Below are 20,001 nucleotides of genomic sequence, written 5' to 3'. Positions count from 1 at the left end.
TTGTTTTTGCTACTACAGGCAGCCGATTTACCCTTGAAAGCAGGTGGAGTAATCCCTAAAGCAAATTCTCTGAGTAACCTGGATCAAGAGAAGACCTTTAGGTAAGCCAATGCTGCTGTTATTGTGTTTCCACTCACCCTGATTCTTCAGAGTAATTTTGCACTGATATTGTTTAAGTAGTCACTTTAATTTTGATGCACAACCGCTTCATTTTGGCCATTTTTCATTGTATTTTCCTGCTCTGTTCTCACCTGTCTTTTCCTTGCATTTAACCTGTTATTTTATCACACCAACCCAGAGCCCCAGGGCCTCAGAAGCCTCAGCCCCAGGTAGCTGATGACATCGTGCGCTCCAACCATTACGATCCTGATGAGGACGAGGACTACTACCGGAAACAGCTGTCTTACTTTGATAAGCTCCAGACTGGTCCCAACAAACCCCAGCCACAAGTACAAACAACCCACAACTACCCCAGGTGATGCCCATTCACATCCACACTCCCAAGAAATTCTGAATATAATGTTTTTATGAAACATCTTTGACTTATTTCACTTAGATGATATAGTTTAAAGGTATTAATGTGTCTTTCAACTTTCCTTCCAACTATCTTTAACATCCTTACGGCTTTTATGTTTGTCTTGGTTATTTCTTCTGGGAATCTCAATTGATGGTTTTGGTCTTGTGATATAGGACGGAGTCAGTCGAGAAACCAAGTCCAGTGGAGAAAAAATATGAACCAGTTCCCCAGGTGACACCTCCTCTGCAACCAGCCACACTGCCCAAACCTGCACCTGAAGGTAAAATCCACTGTTTTCTATCAAAGGAAAGGGAGAAACTAGTCCTTTATACGATCTACGCTGTAATCACATGCATGATGCATCTGTGTACTGAGAGACACTGACTGCTTTGAATGTCAAAATGTCGGAAATTACTGGAGAGCTTTTTGGCTGACCCTTATGGCTCTTCCACAGCCAAGCCTCCTGCCCGAGAGGACACTGTCCAGACCAACTTCCTGCCTCACAAGAGTTTCCCTGAGAAGTCTCCAGTTAATGGCACTAGTGAACAGCCTCCAAAAACAGTCACTAGCACCGGGGCTCCGCCAGTATCCAGCTACAACCGCTACACACCCAAACCCTACACCACGTCTGCCAAGCCTTTTGCGCGCATGTTCGACAGTCCTAAATTCAACCACAACCTTCTGCCCAATGACAAGCCTGAGATTGCTCCAAAGGTAAGTTGAATTCCAATTAATGATGCTATTGATGTAACTGTAGTCAAAAACATAAGCAAGCAAGGTAATCTAGTTTTGAAAAAAGTAAAATTTTAAATGCAATTTATTATTTCATACTGTACTTTTTCTCTTTCTATTTTTTATTTTTTGTATCTTTTATTTTTTTATACAATTTACCAGTATTTCCCTACACTTAGGTCAAAACTCTTCTGGAACTGTAATTTTGTCACATGTTGCAATTCCATTTTTCAAAGAGCGAATTGATCTAAAATAACTTTTCAGATCAATTGTAATGGGCCTGTAGAATAAGGATGTCCATTTCTTGATTTGAAAATCCAGATTAACTCAAATACACACAACACATTTTAGGTTAAATTAGTAAATTAGTTTGGTTCTCACTGAGAAGCTATTTATCCTATTGTTGGCTGTTGGTGGTGATTGTATCAGTATTTCTAGCTGCATGCTCTTCAGCTAAGTTGCACTGTTGCTGTGTTTAATAATGGCTCATAAAATTATAATTAAACGGCAATCAAACACATTTGTCATAGCCGTCCAGTCGTGCTGTCCAATTACGGAAAGTTAATCCACACCTTCCAACCAGTCAGAACTGAGAATTTTCAGTCACCATACGTTAGCGCCATACCACATACAGTAACGTATATATAACACTGTACCCTCTTGTGTTTGGAGCAGGGCCGGAGCTCCAGCCCAGTGAAGCCGCAGATACCCCCCACAGCCCCAGAACACAGACCATGACAGTGGTTTGGACACTTTCACGCGCACTGTGGACCACCGCACCAAACACCAGCACAACAACATCAACGCTGTGCCCAAAGCCATCCCTGTGAGGTAATAATGCAGCTCTGTCACCTGACGCAGGCTGACTAGAGAAGAATAGAGGTCTAAGGTATTCTGTTGAAAATGAGTGTGACAGTAAAGGTATCTGTCTCCCAGCCCCAGTGCCCTGGATGATGATGAGGATGAAGATGAGGGCCACACAGTGGTAGCAACAGCTCGAGGTATCTTCAATTCTAACGGTGGTGTCCTGAGCTCCATTGAGACAGGTGTCAGCATAATTATCCCACAGGGTGCCATCCCTGACGGTGTGGAGCAGGAGATCTATTTCAAGGTCTGCAGAGACAACAGCATCTTGCCACCACTTGACAAGGAGAAAGGTAACTTATCAAAGATGGAGTGAGGAAGAAGCCATGGGGTTTTCTTTTGTTTATATTCTTATGAAGTCAATTCACATGGTCTGTCATTTTTGTTTGTAGTTTAAGGTGCATGTCATGTTTTGGGGAGATATGCTGGAGCTAAAGTGCTGATTAACAATAATACTAACATATTGACCATGGAAGAAAGGACCAGCAGATGTCCCTGCCGATAAAATATGCTTTGCTTAAAGCATCTATAATTGATTTTATGACAAGAATATATCAAATGACAACCAATGTGACACTGTGAAATGGGTCTCTCAAATGTTTACGCAGCTTTATAGCAAGTTTCAGGTCATTGTTTAGCTGCCCGGCCTGCAGCTTTGCTGTTTTAATTCACTCGCACTGCTCTCATAGCATCGTTTTTGGCCGCAGAGGGCAGCTGTTTTCAGTGGGGAAAAAGCTCTAAAACCAGCAGAAGAGCTAAAGAGACAGATATTTCCCTCCATAAATCGTTCCAAGAGAGTTAATATTGCTACATAATGTTGCTCTGTAACTGCTGGATGTGTAAATGAGCAGCTCTGTTTGCTAATTAGTTTGCCATATCAACTTAAAAGGTGGCAATATAAGGGGTGGGGGAAAAAATCGATACAGCATAGTATCGTGATATTTGCCATGGCAATACTGTATCGATACACGGATGCCAAGTATCGATGTTTTTATTATATAAATTGCAGATGGGAGTTTTAACTTTCTGGTACTAGAATAATAAAATCTATTGCTTTTTTAGTCCACTAGAAAACTTAACAGGACCATATAGAGGACTGAAAAACTGATATGAACAAACAGAGAAATGTATCTTTTTAGATAAACAGATGTTGACAAAGTTTGACTTTAGGGACCTAGTTAGAAGTTGGAAAAAGGTAATAAATTGCAATATATCTCAATATATTTAAGATCGCATTAAAATCAAATCGCAACATAAATATCGTGATAATATCGTATCGTGGGGCCTCTGGTGATTCCCACCCCTTGGCAATATGTCAGTATGGTGTTCACAACTTGTTTCTGCTGCCCCCAAGTGACAAAAATCTTTATTTTATTTATTTATTTGTTGGTCGGTCGGGTAAAATGTTACAGTGTATGAAAATCCTCATCAGTCTACTCACTACTTGTTTCTTAAATATTTGTTTTTTTATGTAGAACCAGAATACCATAAAAACCTTCACACATCTCACTAGTCACAAAAATTGCTGTCACATTTTGGGTTGTGGATGTCTAACTAGTCTGGAAAAGCATGAGAGACTTGTTAATGTTAATCAAATGATCTAAAATAAAGAGATTCTTGTTTTTCCCCTAACAAACCTTTACTATGTGTACTATGAGGGAATTAGACTTTAAAAGGCTCAAATTCTTCATCTAAAATATTAAACATCTGCTGTAGATATCCGATGCGAGAGATGTTAATTATGTTGTGTTGTTACTTTATCACAGACAGAGCCTATGAATGGCTGCCATGTGGGCTCGATACACCACCTGGTTCTTACACTTTGACAAGCTGAATTTTTTAATTAAACTAAAGTCTGCATTAGTTTAATCCAGCTGTCCTCTGCAAGCTGTATTATAGGCAGCATAGAAATTTCAGACATGCAAAGTGCTTCATTGTCGTATCTTGCTGACATTGACAGATGAGACCACGAGGGATCCCCGCACCACCCAATCATATCAGCTTTTGGCAAACAAACAAAATTACGTTACAACAATCTCAAATTATAGACAATAATTATAGATAACCCGTATCCAAAGTGCCATACTGTCAAATGAATCTTTACATTTCTAGCATGGATGCCTTCCCCAAGCCTTCCAGCACTGTAGGGGAAAAATTACATTTGAGACCTGCTTGTGTGTGTTTATTTTGATCACCCTGCATTGCGTTTATAACCACGTTCTGTGTTTGTGTTTGCAGGAGAGACTCTGCTCAGCCCTCTGGTGATGTGTGGACCTCACGGCCTCAAGTTTTGAAGCCTGTGGAGCTACGCTTACCTCACTGTGCGTCTATGACCCCTGATGGTTGGTCTTTTGCTCTAAAATCCTCCGACTCCTCGTCGGGTACGCTGGGCTCTCTCTGTTCTTCTGGGGTCATTTGGGCTGGCTGTGTGACAATTTGAGGGTTGTGGGTCTCTGCTGAATCAGTTTTTACCCCTAGTTTTGGCTCTCAAATCAATTGCGAAAAAACTTGAACAAGATATTTTGGATACTCTGAGAATCAATCTAGGGGGAAAATCTGTCTTTTTCATAATTATGGTTTCATTTTCATCATTTATGCTGGTTAACGCACCCACTCAATCTCTCATTCACTGTATCACTGGTTTTCTTTTTTTATTTCATGTTCAGATCAGAATCTCTCCTCATTGTGTTAGGTGCTGAAATTGCAGTTTTCTCTCTTTGTTTTCACCTTTTAGTCACCTTAACAAGTTTCTCTGATTTCATTTCACATTCATGCACTAGACGCTTGGCTGTACAGCAATTTAATTTCATCAGGTAGAATTATAGTGCATGCTGCTCTGCTCAGAGTGATTTTTCTCACATGGCCACCCGAATCCTGACCTGAAGAACAGCTTTTATAGATCTTCCATAAATTGGGACACTGTCATAACTAGTAATGCTCGTCATTATGCTGCAAAAAAGTAAAAACTGACTGAAATCTTGTTACCATGTTAAAATATACCTCAATAATTTTAGTTTCTGTCTTCCTTAGTGTTCTTTCAAGATAGCTTCCAGGTGGCAAGAATTCATTAGTTTTTCAGACTGGCCTAGTTTGTTTACTAAAAGGAGTCTGGTTGTGAAATTGGATCTGGGAAGTAGAAGTACGCTAATAGATAAACCAATCACAGTTCTCGGTGCCTGCAAGGGATTATTCAGACACTTCATCAATAATGCAGTAGAAGAGATTTAAGCAGTTAACCACCTAATTAAGAAGTTCCCATAAATATCCAAGTAAAACCGCAAAGCAGAATCTGTATTTATATTGAGCACTGAAATTGATCAGCACCGTATTTTGGACAGAAATGAGATAAAGAGAGAATTCTGCACAAATCATGTTTAATGGAATTCAAAACCAAGACAAACTTCTTTTTGTAGGCCATTTTAATCTATCGTTTAATTGAGCAAACAAGATAACATTAGAGAAATAACCAATTCTCATATAGAAGTTAAAGTCAGTTTTTTTTAAAAAGTGAAGTAATTTCCCCTTTCCCTGTTTCCCTTAATACTGCCCTTCTCACACCCTGTCTTCAAAAACAGTGGTCAATTTGGCAGTGGTTGGGATTAGCTGTTAATTAGCCTCATTTTAAGGATGAGACTTGGAGGGCTGAATGTGATGTCAGCTCACTCCTTTGTGCTGCTGAATTGTGGGAGGATTATCAGCCTGCGTCGTAATCCTCTTATTGTAAAGCAAGGCCACTCTCTGGCCTCCTCCTGTCCCCTCTGTGGGTTTCTTGTCACTTTGCTTCCCTGCTTCTCCTTTTTCCTCCTATACAGCTGTCTGCCTGTCTTCCATCTACTCCGTGTTATTCTGTAAATGACTGTGTTACCTGTTAGGCTGAGTTCAAAGCCACTGTGATACTTCAACTCCGAAACTGACTTTTGTTAATGTGCTTGATTTGAAAATCACACAAAGCTACTGACATTGTAGACAGTGACGTCAAATTACACAGCATCTCATCTAGGGCTGCAGCTAACGATGATTTTAGTATTCGAAGCTTCTATAGATTATTTCAACAATTCATTGATGTGTCGTTTAAGAAGTACTGTGCACGTTTATATGTGATAGATATTTATTGGTCCTTTCGGAAATTCATCGTGTGTCATACAGCTACAATCAAACCAACAACCAGACAGCTGCTTTACAAACACAAACATCCCCCGAGTGCTATACAAGTTATACTAAAGGCTTGTGCAGACTACACGACTTTCAGCGTTGGTCGATGGCCGTGCCGTTCACACTACACAACTTGCCGTCATGTGACGGGAGTCCTGAAGTCGTTGTGGCGTTCACACTACGTGACTGATCGGTGACAGGGGGTCACACACTACACGAGCTGAATGCAGCTCTGTCACCCGACGCAGGTCTGCGAACCACGTTTTGTCTAGAAAACGCGTGAAACGGGAAATGAGCGATCCTGCACACGAAACAGCTGTTGTTTGTTATTATAAAGATACCAATTATAAAGACAAAGAATATGGGTGAAGGGATGGATTAGCACACGCAGGTAGCAGGGATTGTCTGAGCTACAGAGAGCACTGCAGGTGAGTTAAAAGGTGCAGCTCCCTGACACCCAGTTAACTCATGACTGTGAGGTTACAACTCACGGCCCAAAAAGGAGAAGAACAAACGCATGTGTACATTTTCAGCTGAGGACTGCGGCTTACTTTGGCTTCAACTCAACAATCAATCATGATTTCAGTCAAATGCTAAAGTTGCTGTTATCTTGTCTATGGTCCGCTGGCAGAACACCGGTGCTTTCTGATCAGGCGTCAAGTTTTGTTTTATGGTGGACGGACGGTAACATTACAGAGTTGTTGTTTTCTTTAACTTTCTTCTTCGTCTCTCGCTATTTTCTCTCTCTTCCTCCACTTTGCAAACAGCGGTATCATAATCACGTTGTGTTCACAGCGTAAGCGCGATGTGCGACAGTAATAAATGTCCGTGCGAAACAGTGTGGTGTATAGTTATATGGATTAAACGAAGCATTTTTGACCACCGCTGGAGCTATAAAGAGAGAGAGATTTGTTTAGTTTGTATCTCGTGCTCACACTAGGATGCCCAAGAACGCAGGTAATGCGATGCACAGTACTCTGATATAAACGGCGCAGGTTTTATTGGAACTGTTGAGATTCGGATTTTAAAAACGGCTCAAAAGTCCTGCAGTTTGTCCGACTTCAGCACGAGGTCCATTTAGTGGATATTTTCAGCACATTTTCACTACTCTTGGCATTCAGCAACAGATTATCTACCAATGAAGTGCACAACATTTGGCTCAAAAGCTCCAGGGGAGGGGAGTGCGTGCTAAAAAAATATTAACAAAGACGGAATTGTTATGATGTTGTTCCCCTGAATAATTTCTGAAATATTCGACAATGACAAGTGAAAATATGCTTTGACTTCCCATTTACCACTCTGACAAACTTGCCGTGCAACCTGGAACTGGAAGAAAAAATCCCACCTATTCTGGTAAGGTGCTGGCCTACAGGCAGACATCAAAGAAAGGAAGGGAAACCCACACAGAAACTCAGAGGATCACTGCTTTATTTATGATAAAAATAGTGTGTGTGTGTGTGTGTGTGTGTGTGTGTGTGTGTGTGTGTGTGTGTGTGTGTGTGTGTGTGGGAAAACTTTGAAGGCTAGGTTGTTTTGCTCTTATTTCGAGCCAGCATCAGCGGCTAGCTCAAGAAAAGGCCCGACGAGTGGCCAGCCCACATGATGTTTGTGGAAGAGGTTTCTGTTTGTCCAAAAAGCAAACAAGTCTGGAGGTGGTTGGCTTGACAGTTCTCAGCAAAAGAAAAGTGGGCAGATAGGTGTACACTCCCCCTCAATCCAACTCAGTCAAGTCAACAAGCCACGCTGCTGTGGGAGAGCACTTGATACACCTCGGCCTCTAAGTTGGACTGCATTTATTTGGTGCTTTTAGCGCTCTGCACACTCACTCACCGATGACAATCAACTACTATCTGGAGCAATTTGGGTTCAGTGTCTGGATCAGGACACTTCAGCCAAGGTTCGGTTCAGAAGATTGTCACATGTTTCTCATCTCACCCAGATTTTAGCACCAGATTGAGAGTTTAAAGATTGACAGTCGATGTCAGTATTTATACTGCCACACGTATAGTTAGTCTGTTCTACATTGATGGACCTCTGCCGAGCTGGCCATGCTTACTCTGACTGATTACTGGAACTTTCCTCTTGGCACAGACCTGTGTGTTTATCATTGCAATTACACTCAGACCTCACAGTGACTGAGGTTTCATTTGCAGTCAACAAGAAGCTCAGGACGTTCAATAAAACTATGAAATTGCTTTTACTAGTCTCCTGTTTTACTGTGCTTGAATATAGGCCACAAAGTCACGTGATATTACTTAACGTGGCTCCCGGACAATAGATGTAATCAAGTTCCCCATTTTAAAATGAGACAAGTTTGCAGATGAAGCGTGCTTATGAAAAACATGACAGCTTGAATGTTACATTTTTTTTTAAAAAGCAGCTGTTATTCCTCACTCTCCCCTCCATCTGTCTGTCTGCAGGTGACCCAAAAAGCTGGCAGAACAAGTCTCTCCCCGGGGACCCCAACTACCTGGTGGGAGCCAACTGTGTTTCTGTGCTCATTGACCACTTTTAAGGACGGACCAGCAGGTGTGAGATTACTGAATGTGAGACCATGTGGGGATAAAATGAAGAGGATGCGCGCGCGCACACACACACACACACACAACACATACAGTACACTCACGCGCACACATGCTGACAAGATGCACTCCAAACATTCTTACACACCACATAATGGAGTATGAAGAAGACCCAGTCAGTGCTGTTTACTGCACCCACGGATGAAGGCGAGACACCGATGATCGTTACAAGCTGTTCTTTGAACTCTTTCCCAATTTGAAGTTTTGATGTGAAATAAAAACCGTAATGCATGCCCCGTGCCACTGAGGATTGACACTATATATAAGGCAATTTTTAAATGTAATTTTTACATGAATATTGATGGATGGATGGTTTTAGAGGCAGCATACGTACTTTAAAAAATCTGTGTCGGTATATTTTATGCTATATATGCGTACAGGATATATGGTAGTATAGAGAAGATTTGCTAAAATTGTACTTTAAACTATAAATTCTACTACCAATCAACATCTTGTTATTTTTCAATTCAGGTGACGCAATACAAGTATGTAATCTCCACATTTTCCACATTGAGGGGATTTTAATGAAGGTTTGAGACAGATGCGAGGGAAGATTAAACCTTGCGATGGTGACATTTGCTAGTATCTGTTGAAGGAGTTGGCAAAACACGAGCTGGATATGAATCCAGGCAGCACACTTTTAGAGGCGCTCTTCCTTCACTTCTTCCTTGAATTCTTCCTTTTCCTACAGTAATATCTCGTAGCTTGATTTCTTACCACGTCTCTCCTTCCAGCCTGAGGGAGATCTATGCATGTTCTTTACTCAGGTCCAGTAGCCTCCTCAGTTCTTTCCTCACATCTATTTCTCTCACTCTCTCTCTCTCTTCTCTTCTTCTCTTTTTCTCTCTGTGCACTCTTGCACTCACACACAAATAAGCAGTGATGCCTTATCTGCAGATTATTCACTTTTCATGAAGAAAAAAAATAAGTTATGATAAATTATGGTATAATGTCATTTGTTTTGCCATTTTTTTGTGAACCCTCTGTATAAAAAATGAACTTGGGTTTAGCACACAGTAACAGTGGATGAAGGATAACAAAGGTATGCTCTTCTTTTATCTGCTATGCATTACTTACAGAAGAAGAAAAAAAACAACAGAAAAGAAGTGGCTGTAAATAAAGCTAGCATATTGCCTTGTCTCTTTTGTTTGTAAATGAACTTTTTGTATGTCTTTCTTTTTTGTATAAAACTTAGAGAAAACATGTTTAAAAAAGTGGAAGAAAATGAACGTGGTTATCTTTGTATTCTGGATATACCCTCAAGCCTTGGAAATTGTAACCTAACAATAATACATCACACCTTTTCTACCAATATATTCACACCATGTTATGGGCACAAAAAAGATCTTTTTATGGCTATTTAAGGATCAGGAATGTGCTTGGTCTAAAATATATTGAAAAACATGTTCTTTTAAAAGGGTGTGCTCTCAAAGTGTCCCCCTCACTGACTTGTGATACTGGATGCTGTATTGTGTGCCCTTAAATGTATTTTTGTACTAATAGACAATATATTATGTATGGCACACCAGTACCATTTTATTTTTAGATATAACACGGCTTTAATTGGATATTAGCTCTTCACGTGTGGCTGACTTTTTTTTTTTTTCTCTTCAACACAATTTTAAGTATACCACTGTATTAATAAAATCATTTTTAAAATAAAGAGTGTGTGTCTGTAAGGAAGTTTTTTTTCCTACAAAGTGAACCTAAGTTTGTGTTTTTAATAATCTGGCTGTGATTGTTGCCTTCTTTCCTTTTAACATCTGCTGATCACCTTTGACTTTCTGTATATTGTAGGACTGCAGTTAACCATTTTCATGATCACTTAATGTGACATTTATTTTTGTATTTTTTAACCAATAAAATATCAGGAAATAGGCACTTTGAAGGTGGATCTGGCAAGTCCCGATGAGCATGTTTCACTGTTTTGTCTGACCGACAGTCCAAAGCTCACAGATGTTCAGTCTATCACACAAGACAAAGAAAAATAGCAAATTTCCACCTATTTGGGTTTTTTTGTTTGTTTTTTTAAATTACTCAGTTCAACTCAAATCAAAATGATAAATTTTGTTTAATCAATTATCTGGTTATTTGTTTTAACTCTACATCTTTGTTTGGCTGTATGTCATAGCTGAGGTTTCACAGCTAGATGGCACAGGTGAGCTCTGAATGAGTGCTGAGCAAGGTCAGAAATACAAAAGTCCTTCAGCTGTAGTTTCAATGTCTCAGGATACTGTTCTCAACAGAGGAGTCATAATATTTTTAGTGTATTAGTTGTTATATATAGCCTACTGACAACTTTAATGTGGTAAAAAAAAAACAGAAAAGGAGCTAAATACACTGCTCAAAAAAATAAAGGGAACACTAACACATCCTAGATCTGAATGAATGAAATAATCTCATTAAATACTCCTTTCTTTACATAGTTGAATGTGCTGACAACAAAATCACGAAAATCAATGGAAATCAACCCATGGAGGTCTGGATTTGGAGTCACACTCAAAATCAAAGTGGAAAACCACACTACAGGCCGATCCAACTTTGATGTAATGTCCTTAAAACAAGTCAAAATGAGGCTCAGTAGTGTGTGTGGCCTCCACGTGCCTGTATGACCTCCCTACAATGCCTGGGCATGCTCCTGATGAGGTGGCGGATGGTCTCCTGAGGGATCTCCTCCCACACCTGGACTAAAGCATCCGCCAACTCCCGGACAGTCTGTGGTGCAACGTGGCGTTGGTGGATGGAGCGAGACATGATGTCCCAGATGTGCTCAATTGGATTCAGGTCTGGGGAACGGGCGGGCCAGTCCATAGCATCAATGCCTTCCTCTTGCAGGAACTGCTGACACGCTCCAGCCACATGAGGTCTAGCATTGTCTTGCATTAGGAGGAAGCCAGGGCCAACCCCACCAGCATATGGTCTCACAAGGGGTCTGAGGATCTCATCTCAGTACCTAATGGCAGTCAGGCTACCTCTGGCGAGCACATGGAGGGCTGTGCAGCCCCCCAAAGAAATGCCACCCCACACCATTACTGACCCACCGCCAAACCGGTCATGCTGGAGGATGTTGCAGGCGGCAGAACGTTCTCCACGGCGTCTCCAGACTCTGTCACGCTTTCATCTGTGAAGAGCACAGGGCGCCAGCGGCGAATTTGCCAATCTTGGTGTTCTCTGGCAAATGCCAAACGTCCTGCACGGTGTTGGGCTGTAAACACGTCTGGCCCTCATACCACCCTCATGGAGTCTGTTTCTGACCGTTTGAGCAGACGCATGCACATTTGTGGCCTGCTGGAGGTCATTTTGCAGGGCTCTGGCAGTGCTCCTCCTGCTCCTCCTTGCACAAAGGCAGAGGTAGCGGTCCTGCTGCTGGGTTGTTGCCCTCCTACGGCCTCCTCCACGTCTCCTGATGTACTGGCCTGTCTCCTGGTAGCGCCTCCATGCTCTGGACACTACGCTGACAGACACAGCAAACCTTCTTGCCACAGCTCGCATTGATGTGCCATCCTGGATGAGCTGCACTACCTGAGCCACTTGTGTGGGTTGTAGACTCCGTCTCATGCTACCACTAGAGTGAAAGCACCGCCAGCATTCAAAAGTGACCAAAACATCAGCAAGGAAGCAAAGGAACTGAGAAGTGGTCTGTGGTCACCACCTGCAGAACCACTCCTTTATTGGGGGTGTCTTTCTAATTGCCTATAATTTCCAACAGCATGTGAAATTGATTGTCAATCAGTGTTGCTTCCTAAGTGGACAGTTTGATTTCACAGGAGTGTGTTTGACTTGGAGTTACATTGTGTTGTTTAAGTGTTCCCTTTATTTTTTTGAGCAGTGTATGTAAAGAATGAAGGGCACTTTAAATGTCTCTTACATAACATCAGGACCTTAAGGTTCTGCTTTTACACAGTATTCCTTTAAAAAGTATGTTTTCATAAAATGTATTTAGAAAACCACCAAGTCGCCTCCTATTTTGGAAAAAAAAAGAAACATTTGCACATCCACAGGATGTAGTTCCAGGGGGGCCCAAGTGGTCCCAGAACAGGTTCACATGTGATTAAAAAGAGGGGAAGAAAATCTGTTACAGGTATTTCTTCTGACCTTTCTCTTTTTTACTGGTTTCCTCTTCACTCTGCTTTTTATTGTGTAATACCGGATACTGTCACCTGTAACTCAAAGGCAGAAACTTCCCATAGTCTGTTAAACTGCTCACAACTCATGTCCAGAACCTGTGGGGGGGTCAAGTGGACAATGACTCTTTAATGGGTCAACAACGGGAACCACTGACCACTGGGCCAGACAAACCCAAACCTGTCAGGATAATTTCGGGGTTCTTATTATTATAATGTGCAGCCAGTCTCATTTCTTGGGGCACTTCAGGCAAAATCCTAACCAGGTGTGTCCCTTAAATTTACTACCTGCCAGGAACTGTTACCTACAAGCCTACATAATGCAGGACTGATGCTACAGAGCCAATGTTCAAGGACAGAGGATGGTGCCCTGATGCTGCGTCACTTTTAACCACTTTGTTTTATAAAAGGTAAACCCAGCTGAGCTTAAAATTTCCTATATTGACTGACCCATGAATCCTAATTACATGCTGAAATGTAAGAAGGCTCAGACTGTAGCCTCTTCATGTAGCACAAAATACGTCAGAAATGTGAGGTTTTTCCTATTAAAAAAACGAACATAATTCCTTGACAGGCTACTATAGGCTACTTCCGATGATCAGATACCACGTTTTACAGCAGCTTTAACAAAACATGCGCAGGTTTTTGTGGATGTTGCCTGAAAGCAGAGAGCCCACCTCCCCTTTCCTTCACTATCGTAGTAAAACAGACCGCCATGTAGCCTAGAGACGCGCGGAGTGGCACATCTCCAATACGCAGTGTGCATCTCCTGTCCTGGCGGTGAGATGTGCTGTCGCCTGTGAAAAGAAAAGCACGGCTGCTGCCTCACACGGACCGACCAAACGCTGTGGAGATTCATTCAGCGGGATTTCAGACATTTAGACGTTTCATCTTCAAGGAGTGCAGGCTCACCTTTTTTTTTCTTATCAAGGCTTCAATCTCTGGCTTCTGAGTTGTTGGAGAGGCTGCAGACGGGCGAGCAAGACAGCATGACAATGCTGCAAGGCTGGTTGACAGCAGGATGCTGCGTTTTTTTTGTTTTGTCCTTTTTGCGTTTTGACTTTTGAGGAATGGGATTATTTGCCATGAGCAGTGGCCGACAACTCCAGCGGTTTATTTTGTAGATTTTCGACTTGAAAATATACCTACTTTCTGTGTGTGTGTGTGTGTGTGTGTGTGTGTGTTTGTGTGTGTTATGGTAAACATCTGGTGCCTCGTCCAGTGCGCTCTTTTCTCACCTTTCTCCTCGCACCCACCGCAGCGCATTTCTAATTGGAGCGACTCTGAGCATCTTAATTGATAGAATCCACATCGGACACTGACCTCGAGTTACGCCGTTTACCAGCGCGCTGCAGACTGAGACACATCGCCTCTGCTGTTTGTGGATGTTATTGCCCTTTACTGGTGCTGCTGTATTAGTTGTTCGTCCGGTCGGTCGTACCCTTCAGTGACAATGCCGGTGAACGCGCTGCCCCGCGGCGGCAGCAGCGGCATCGGCGGCCCAGGGTCCCTGAGCCCGGCGTCGCTGTCCCGCAGCCTGTCCCGGCTAAGGGAGTACCGGACCCGGACGAGGATCATGCTGGCTCTGGGGGTCTCTCAGATGGTCCTGGGGAGTCTCATCCTGGCCGTCAGCTTCGCGGCTCTGGCTCTCACCACATCACCCAGAGTCCGGCACTCCTGTCCCTTCTGGGCAGGTTTCTCTGTGAGTACAACATGCAAGAAACAATGCTGCTTGGATTTGGTGGCATGAATCGAGCACGGTGCAAGTTTTCATCTCCTAAAGAAAAAGAAAAATGCATAGCCAAATCCTAAAAGCATGGTATTAGTGAGGCACCCAAAGCATTGTAATGTGATGGGAATATTATTTATATTTAGCATCCATACAATAGACTATAAACATGTGTCACCTGTCACTACATTGGTCTCATGGTCAGTTTTCTGCACAGGAGACCAAAAATGTTGATACATTCTCTGTAGACTCAAAATATGGAATATTTCAACCTGATTTTGTAAATTTTGGATTTCAAAGAGGTCCATTTCCCCCCCAATTTTGGAGGACAGAGCCAATGTTAGGTAGTTAGTTATCAGAATGCAGAACCTGATATTCAGTGACACCACACACACACACACACACACACACACACACACACACACACACACACACACACACACTGGCAGGTACACAGATAGAGTGAAGGAGAAGGATATTTAAATACTACACAGTGCTACCACTTCAGTGTACAGTGGGATATCATCACTTAGATGTTGTGTTTTTCTTCACGTGAAATTTTCATGGTGGTTTCTGTAAATATTTATGAATGCACACTTCCCCGATTTCCTGCCAGAGACCCGGAGCAGGACTGTGGTCCATTAATTATAGAGGCAGCGGGGCAGAGTGCAGGGGTTGGGGGGGGGTCTGTGGCTCAAAGGCCATCTGTGTGTGTTTGTGTGCGCTCGAGAGAGGACATGTGTTGTGTGTGTGTGTGTGTGTGGGTGTGTGGGAGTGTATTGTTACAGGAGAGTAGTAAATAACCACAGGGGTCAGAGAGCAAAGGTCAGTGCACATTCTTGATCAGCGCCTCGAGCTGATTGGACAAACAGGCCTGTCAGCCTCTTGTGTTGCATCTTACCTTCAGAAATCTTTGCGCAACGAAACCTGATGCATCTTTGTGCCCTGACACACAGATTCAGGAAAAAACATCAACTGTGTACAATTTGTTCGTTTGTCTACAATAATAAAAAAAACACCAAATAATAAAGCTGCAAGGTTAAATTACGTAACATTACAGTGCCAACAAAAAGCAAACCCCACCACCAAAGAAGTTTCCCTTCCTAAAACACAGCACAAGTTTTTATTATAATCATCCATCTAGATGAAATGCATTAGAGACAAAGGATATTTTACTGAAAAGAGTTTATATTTTCCTATAATGAGCAAAAAATGAAATGGACTCCATCTTCAGTCTCACCTAAATCATATAACAAAGGCTTTTATCTTCAGCGACAACATTAACCTGTCTGCTTCTATAGCTAATGGCACCAAAGTGAACACAGAGATTGTTCACTTTGGTGCCACTTTTCAGCATATACTTTATATGTATATATACATATACATATAAAGTAAGGCAATGGTAAGACAAGGTTTAGGGGTAAATTCTGCTGGTGAGCAGAGGTTTAGCACTGTAACTTAGGTGCCAAAACCCCAGATAATGTGATTAAAACCAGCTCTCCATCAGGAGACTCGGGTGATGGAAGTGTTTTGCCCACAAGCCATCAGACGGTGGAAGTCACTCTTTGAAAAGTTGAGAGCTCTACAGTGCAGAAAATACTGTAAACTATGTTTAAAATCTTCACAGAATTAACAATCAAGGCTTTTATGTAAAACATGTGGGCTGGAAAAAGATATTTTTCAGCACTCCGACCCTTTGATTCAAGTTTTAAACACCAATGTTTTATAGCAGCATCTGGGGTTATTGGAAAGAACCAAGGAGCTGATTTGATTAGAAAAATGTGTCGTTCTCTATCTAGAACTCTGTTTGTGTAGATAAGACAACGTCTCAATTAGGTTAGGATGGGATAGTTTTTGTGGCTCTGTGCTGTGATTTAGTCTAATGAGACGAGTGCATTTGGACACAAAAGCTTGCATTGTATTGCTTTAAGACTCAGTAGAGCTAATCTATTCCTAATTTTAGAGAAGGAAAGTGTTCTCTCTCTCTGGCTCCGGGAGTGTGTAAGCAATTAATAGTCCTCATGGTGGTGGGCCAAATGTGTGGAAATGTGCAAGGAGGCTGTTATCCCACATATCTGTGACAAATGCTTTATTGCAGTTTACCCCTGTTCAAGTTGAGATCTTATTTGTGTTAAAGTGTTAACATGATATCCTGCAGACAAGTGTCCCTGAACCGATAACTCCCAGCTTCTTGACAACATGATTCCTTGAGCATGTAACTTTTGTTGGCATTGAACTCTGAAGCCCTTATGTGGAGCTTCATGCTGTGTTGGTGAACTGAGCTAATGAGGAATGTAACAGAAAAAAATCCTCCACCTCTCTGCACTGGTGTGTTCGTGTGTGGGGTTATGTATGTGTGTGTGTGTGTGTGTGTGTGTGTATGTGTGTATACTCTGTCTGTGACTACTGTGGGACATCATTAAGGATCTCTGTGTGATGACTGGTATTGTGGGATTTCATCTCGGTCACAGCGAGAGAAGGCGTAATCTTTACTTCCTGCACAGAGCAATCACTGTTGAGCCCACACACACACATACACATGCTCAGAAGCATACACACAAATGTGTCCCGCTCTCAGTTTTTTCTGCTTTGATATTCAGATTTGTGCGTTTGACAGAATACTATTACACACACACACAATGGTTTGGCCAACAGAGACTAATCCTACAAATATCTTGCTCTTTCTCGCACCCAACACATGGCTTGAAATTATCCCTCACCCCTGCTGTAACTTTTTGGCCTTGCAGACAAATGACCGGCCGCAGTCACTTCCTGGATATGTCATTTTGGTTACAAAAGATGACGCAAAGCTAAAAGCGGTGAGCCGTGCAGACTCGGAGGCTGCACAAAGCCTGACAGGCACTGCAGCCGCCCCTACTCTGCTCGGTCCATTGCCAGATTACCAGCAGGTTTACCTGTTGGCGGTGAGTCACGCCGGGCTTTTGGTCGATAAATTAGGCAATGCGGCCAAGTGAGCCAAAAGGCCTCAGCAGCTGTCAGCAGATGACATGCAGAACAAATTAACGTTCACCTCGCATGCCCACGAATTAAAGCTCAGAAGTGGCAAATACAACATGAACAAAATGGTTCTCATTTCCTGTCACAGAGACAGTTCAGACAAAATATGTGAATTTGTCAGAGGGACCTATTGCATTCATCATTTACCAACTCATATTAGCATTTGATGCTTTCCATCTCTCTTTCTCTGGATCCCCTTGACATTTCATCTTCTCTCCTCCCAGTGCTCCAGAGAAGGATTTACCTCTCTTTTTTTGCTCTCCCCCACTCACCTGGTCGTGTGGTAGAAGATGAATGTGGATTCAGCGTCTCTGAAAGTAACACTCCACCATCTCAAATCTAAATACAGTACCACAGCAAAGTTGGCTTAAGACGGTATTCTTGGTGTCTGTTGTGAGGTTGCATTTGAGCACCGACCGTCAGCAAATTCTGCACTAATCTGCCCGAGTGTGTGTGTTTCAATAGCAGGCGCCAAAGTGTTTTGTGGGGGGTGTTGTGTTGTGTTGTGTTGTGTTGTGTTGTGTTGTGTTGTGTCGTGCCGTGTTGTGTTGTAGGCGGGGGTGTCAAATTGGGAGGCTCACAATGTCTTTGTGTGTTTTGTGTGTGCATGCGTGTGTGTGTGGAAGGACTTTGTAAGTCTGAAATGCTATCTTATCTCAGTTTAACATGATATTTAGGATTTTTGGTGTTACAGAAGCATGTTTTCTAACTACATTCAGGAAAAAAGACCTATTTCATCTTAGCATAGGAATTTAGCTATTACACAAGCGTCCTGACTGAAGTATTTCCTGAGTTAGAAATCCTGAGTTAGCTTAGCATAGACCCTGTTCTACTTTCAAAATAACTGCAGCAATGGCAGCGCCACTCTTGTTAGGTCTGTATGCCAATTACAGTAAGGATCGGGAAAAACACAAACACCAAAATCTTATAATTGTTAAGCCAAAACCGTCCATTATGTAACGGCATCACGGGTTTGCCCCGTGGTTGTAAGATCTTATGATATGATGACCATCCAGATACAAACAGTGTGATAAAGACATTATTCTGGGACTCGACACGATGCTCCACTGGGCTGTTTGTTGTAATAATTGAAAGGCTACTCCAACCTGTTGATGGCGCTTTAAATTTCCTGCGTATTTGTATACCGACTGCCAATGATTCAGTTTGTATTTAATCAACATTCTACATCCTTTCAAATCTTAGCTGAGCCAGTAAGTTGGAAGAAAACTTACCAAAAAGGTGGAGTTTCTTCTCCTCCACCGACATCAGACTCATTGCTAAAACTGAAGCTATTTTGTCTTCTTCAGTTGTCAGTTCTTATTAGTTTTTGTTTTTCTATTGCTATTATGTGTTTCCACATTGGTGACTCGCTGGTGGGTTTTGACAAACTCTCTCTTGTTTTAAGTAACACCACTTTTTATTATAAGTGTTTACCTCACCTCATTTAGTGGTCTATGGTTACTCACTCTGATGTATATAAGGATCGGTGTCTGTTCTTTTTGTTGAAAACTCAATAAATAAATCGTATTTAAAAAAAACTGAAGTCAGACAGCCTTTGTTACACAGGTAGTCTCGTGTTCTGAACAGATACAGGAATGACAAGACGAGTGCAGACTGAAGCACCAAGTTTAGTTAGGATTTCTTAAGTTTGGGTACAAAGTCTGAAATAGGATAGGACACAGCCACGAGATTAGGAATTGCTTCTGTAATAGAAAGATAGAATTTTTCCTATCTTCCTATTACAGATAAGAAAGATAGGACAAACATTTTTCTATAATGAGGCCTCGGGTTTCTTTGGCATTTGTCTGTCTTGAAGCTTGACTCTAAATACACCAGCGTAATCAGATTTTCTTATCAAGTGTGTGCGTTTTTCATTGTTTTGAGACTGCAAAGCAGATCAACAGTTGGCCTCTGTAAGTGAAGTACCACTAGGCCGCTTATGGGAAATAATTTTAGAGGAATCTGGAAATTTGGGGCATATTTAATCTTGTTGTTTGCCATATTGCATGTTTGCATATGCGCCTTTTTTCTCGAGTGGTCTTAGCGAGGATTAGAGAGCAGCAGTTCTGGTAGTAGACAAAGACAAAGAGACTGTTTAGTTGTTGGGTTCTGCTGTTTCTGCTTTTCTGCAGCAAGGGAGTGTGAATCATCATTAATTAACTGGCTTATTAGGCTTAGGTAGTATCCTGGCAACAGTTCTTAAGACACAAGCACACACAGACACGTGGACGCATATAAGCTCGCACTTCAAAGTGTGGTCTGCAGATCGTCATCATTGGAGAT

General features: G+C 42.0%; 2 protein-coding genes across 3 annotated transcripts in view; both read left to right on the top strand.

The window, feature by feature from the left end:
• Nucleotides 1-10,510, top strand: part of tjp1a (tight junction protein 1a) — a 106,174-nt gene extending 95,664 nt beyond the window's left edge. Inside the window, 10 exon segments of the mRNA XM_038700548.1 lie at nt 19-101; nt 299-475; nt 691-797; nt 972-1,231; nt 1,925-1,957; nt 1,959-2,080; nt 2,186-2,406; nt 4,352-4,402; nt 4,405-4,494; nt 8,686-10,510. Of these exon segments, the coding sequence (XP_038556476.1) occupies nt 19-101; nt 299-475; nt 691-797; nt 972-1,231; nt 1,925-1,957; nt 1,959-2,080; nt 2,186-2,406; nt 4,352-4,402; nt 4,405-4,494; nt 8,686-8,780 (1,239 nt within the window). The 3' untranslated portion in view covers nt 8,781-10,510.
• Nucleotides 10,511-13,707: 3,197 nt separating this feature from the next.
• Nucleotides 13,708-20,001, top strand: part of fam189a1 (family with sequence similarity 189 member A1) — a 90,505-nt gene continuing 84,211 nt past the window's right edge. For both annotated transcript variants that reach the window (XM_038702164.1, XM_038702163.1), the window contains exon 1: nt 13,708-14,673. In XM_038702164.1, coding sequence (XP_038558092.1) covers nt 14,425-14,673 — 249 coding nt within the window. In that variant the 5' untranslated portion in view covers nt 13,708-14,424. The remainder of the gene's footprint in view (nt 14,674-20,001) is intronic.

The sequence above is a fragment of the Micropterus salmoides genome, unplaced genomic scaffold (assembly GCF_014851395.1).
Source record: "Micropterus salmoides isolate LMB-PRFRI ecotype aquatic unplaced genomic scaffold, ASM1485139v1 Ms_hic_scaffold_6, whole genome shotgun sequence".
NCBI lineage: Eukaryota > Metazoa > Chordata > Actinopteri > Centrarchiformes > Centrarchidae > Micropterus > Micropterus salmoides.
The sequence above is the reverse complement of the archived record's forward strand: the minus strand, read 5'-3'. Positions and strand labels throughout refer to the sequence as shown.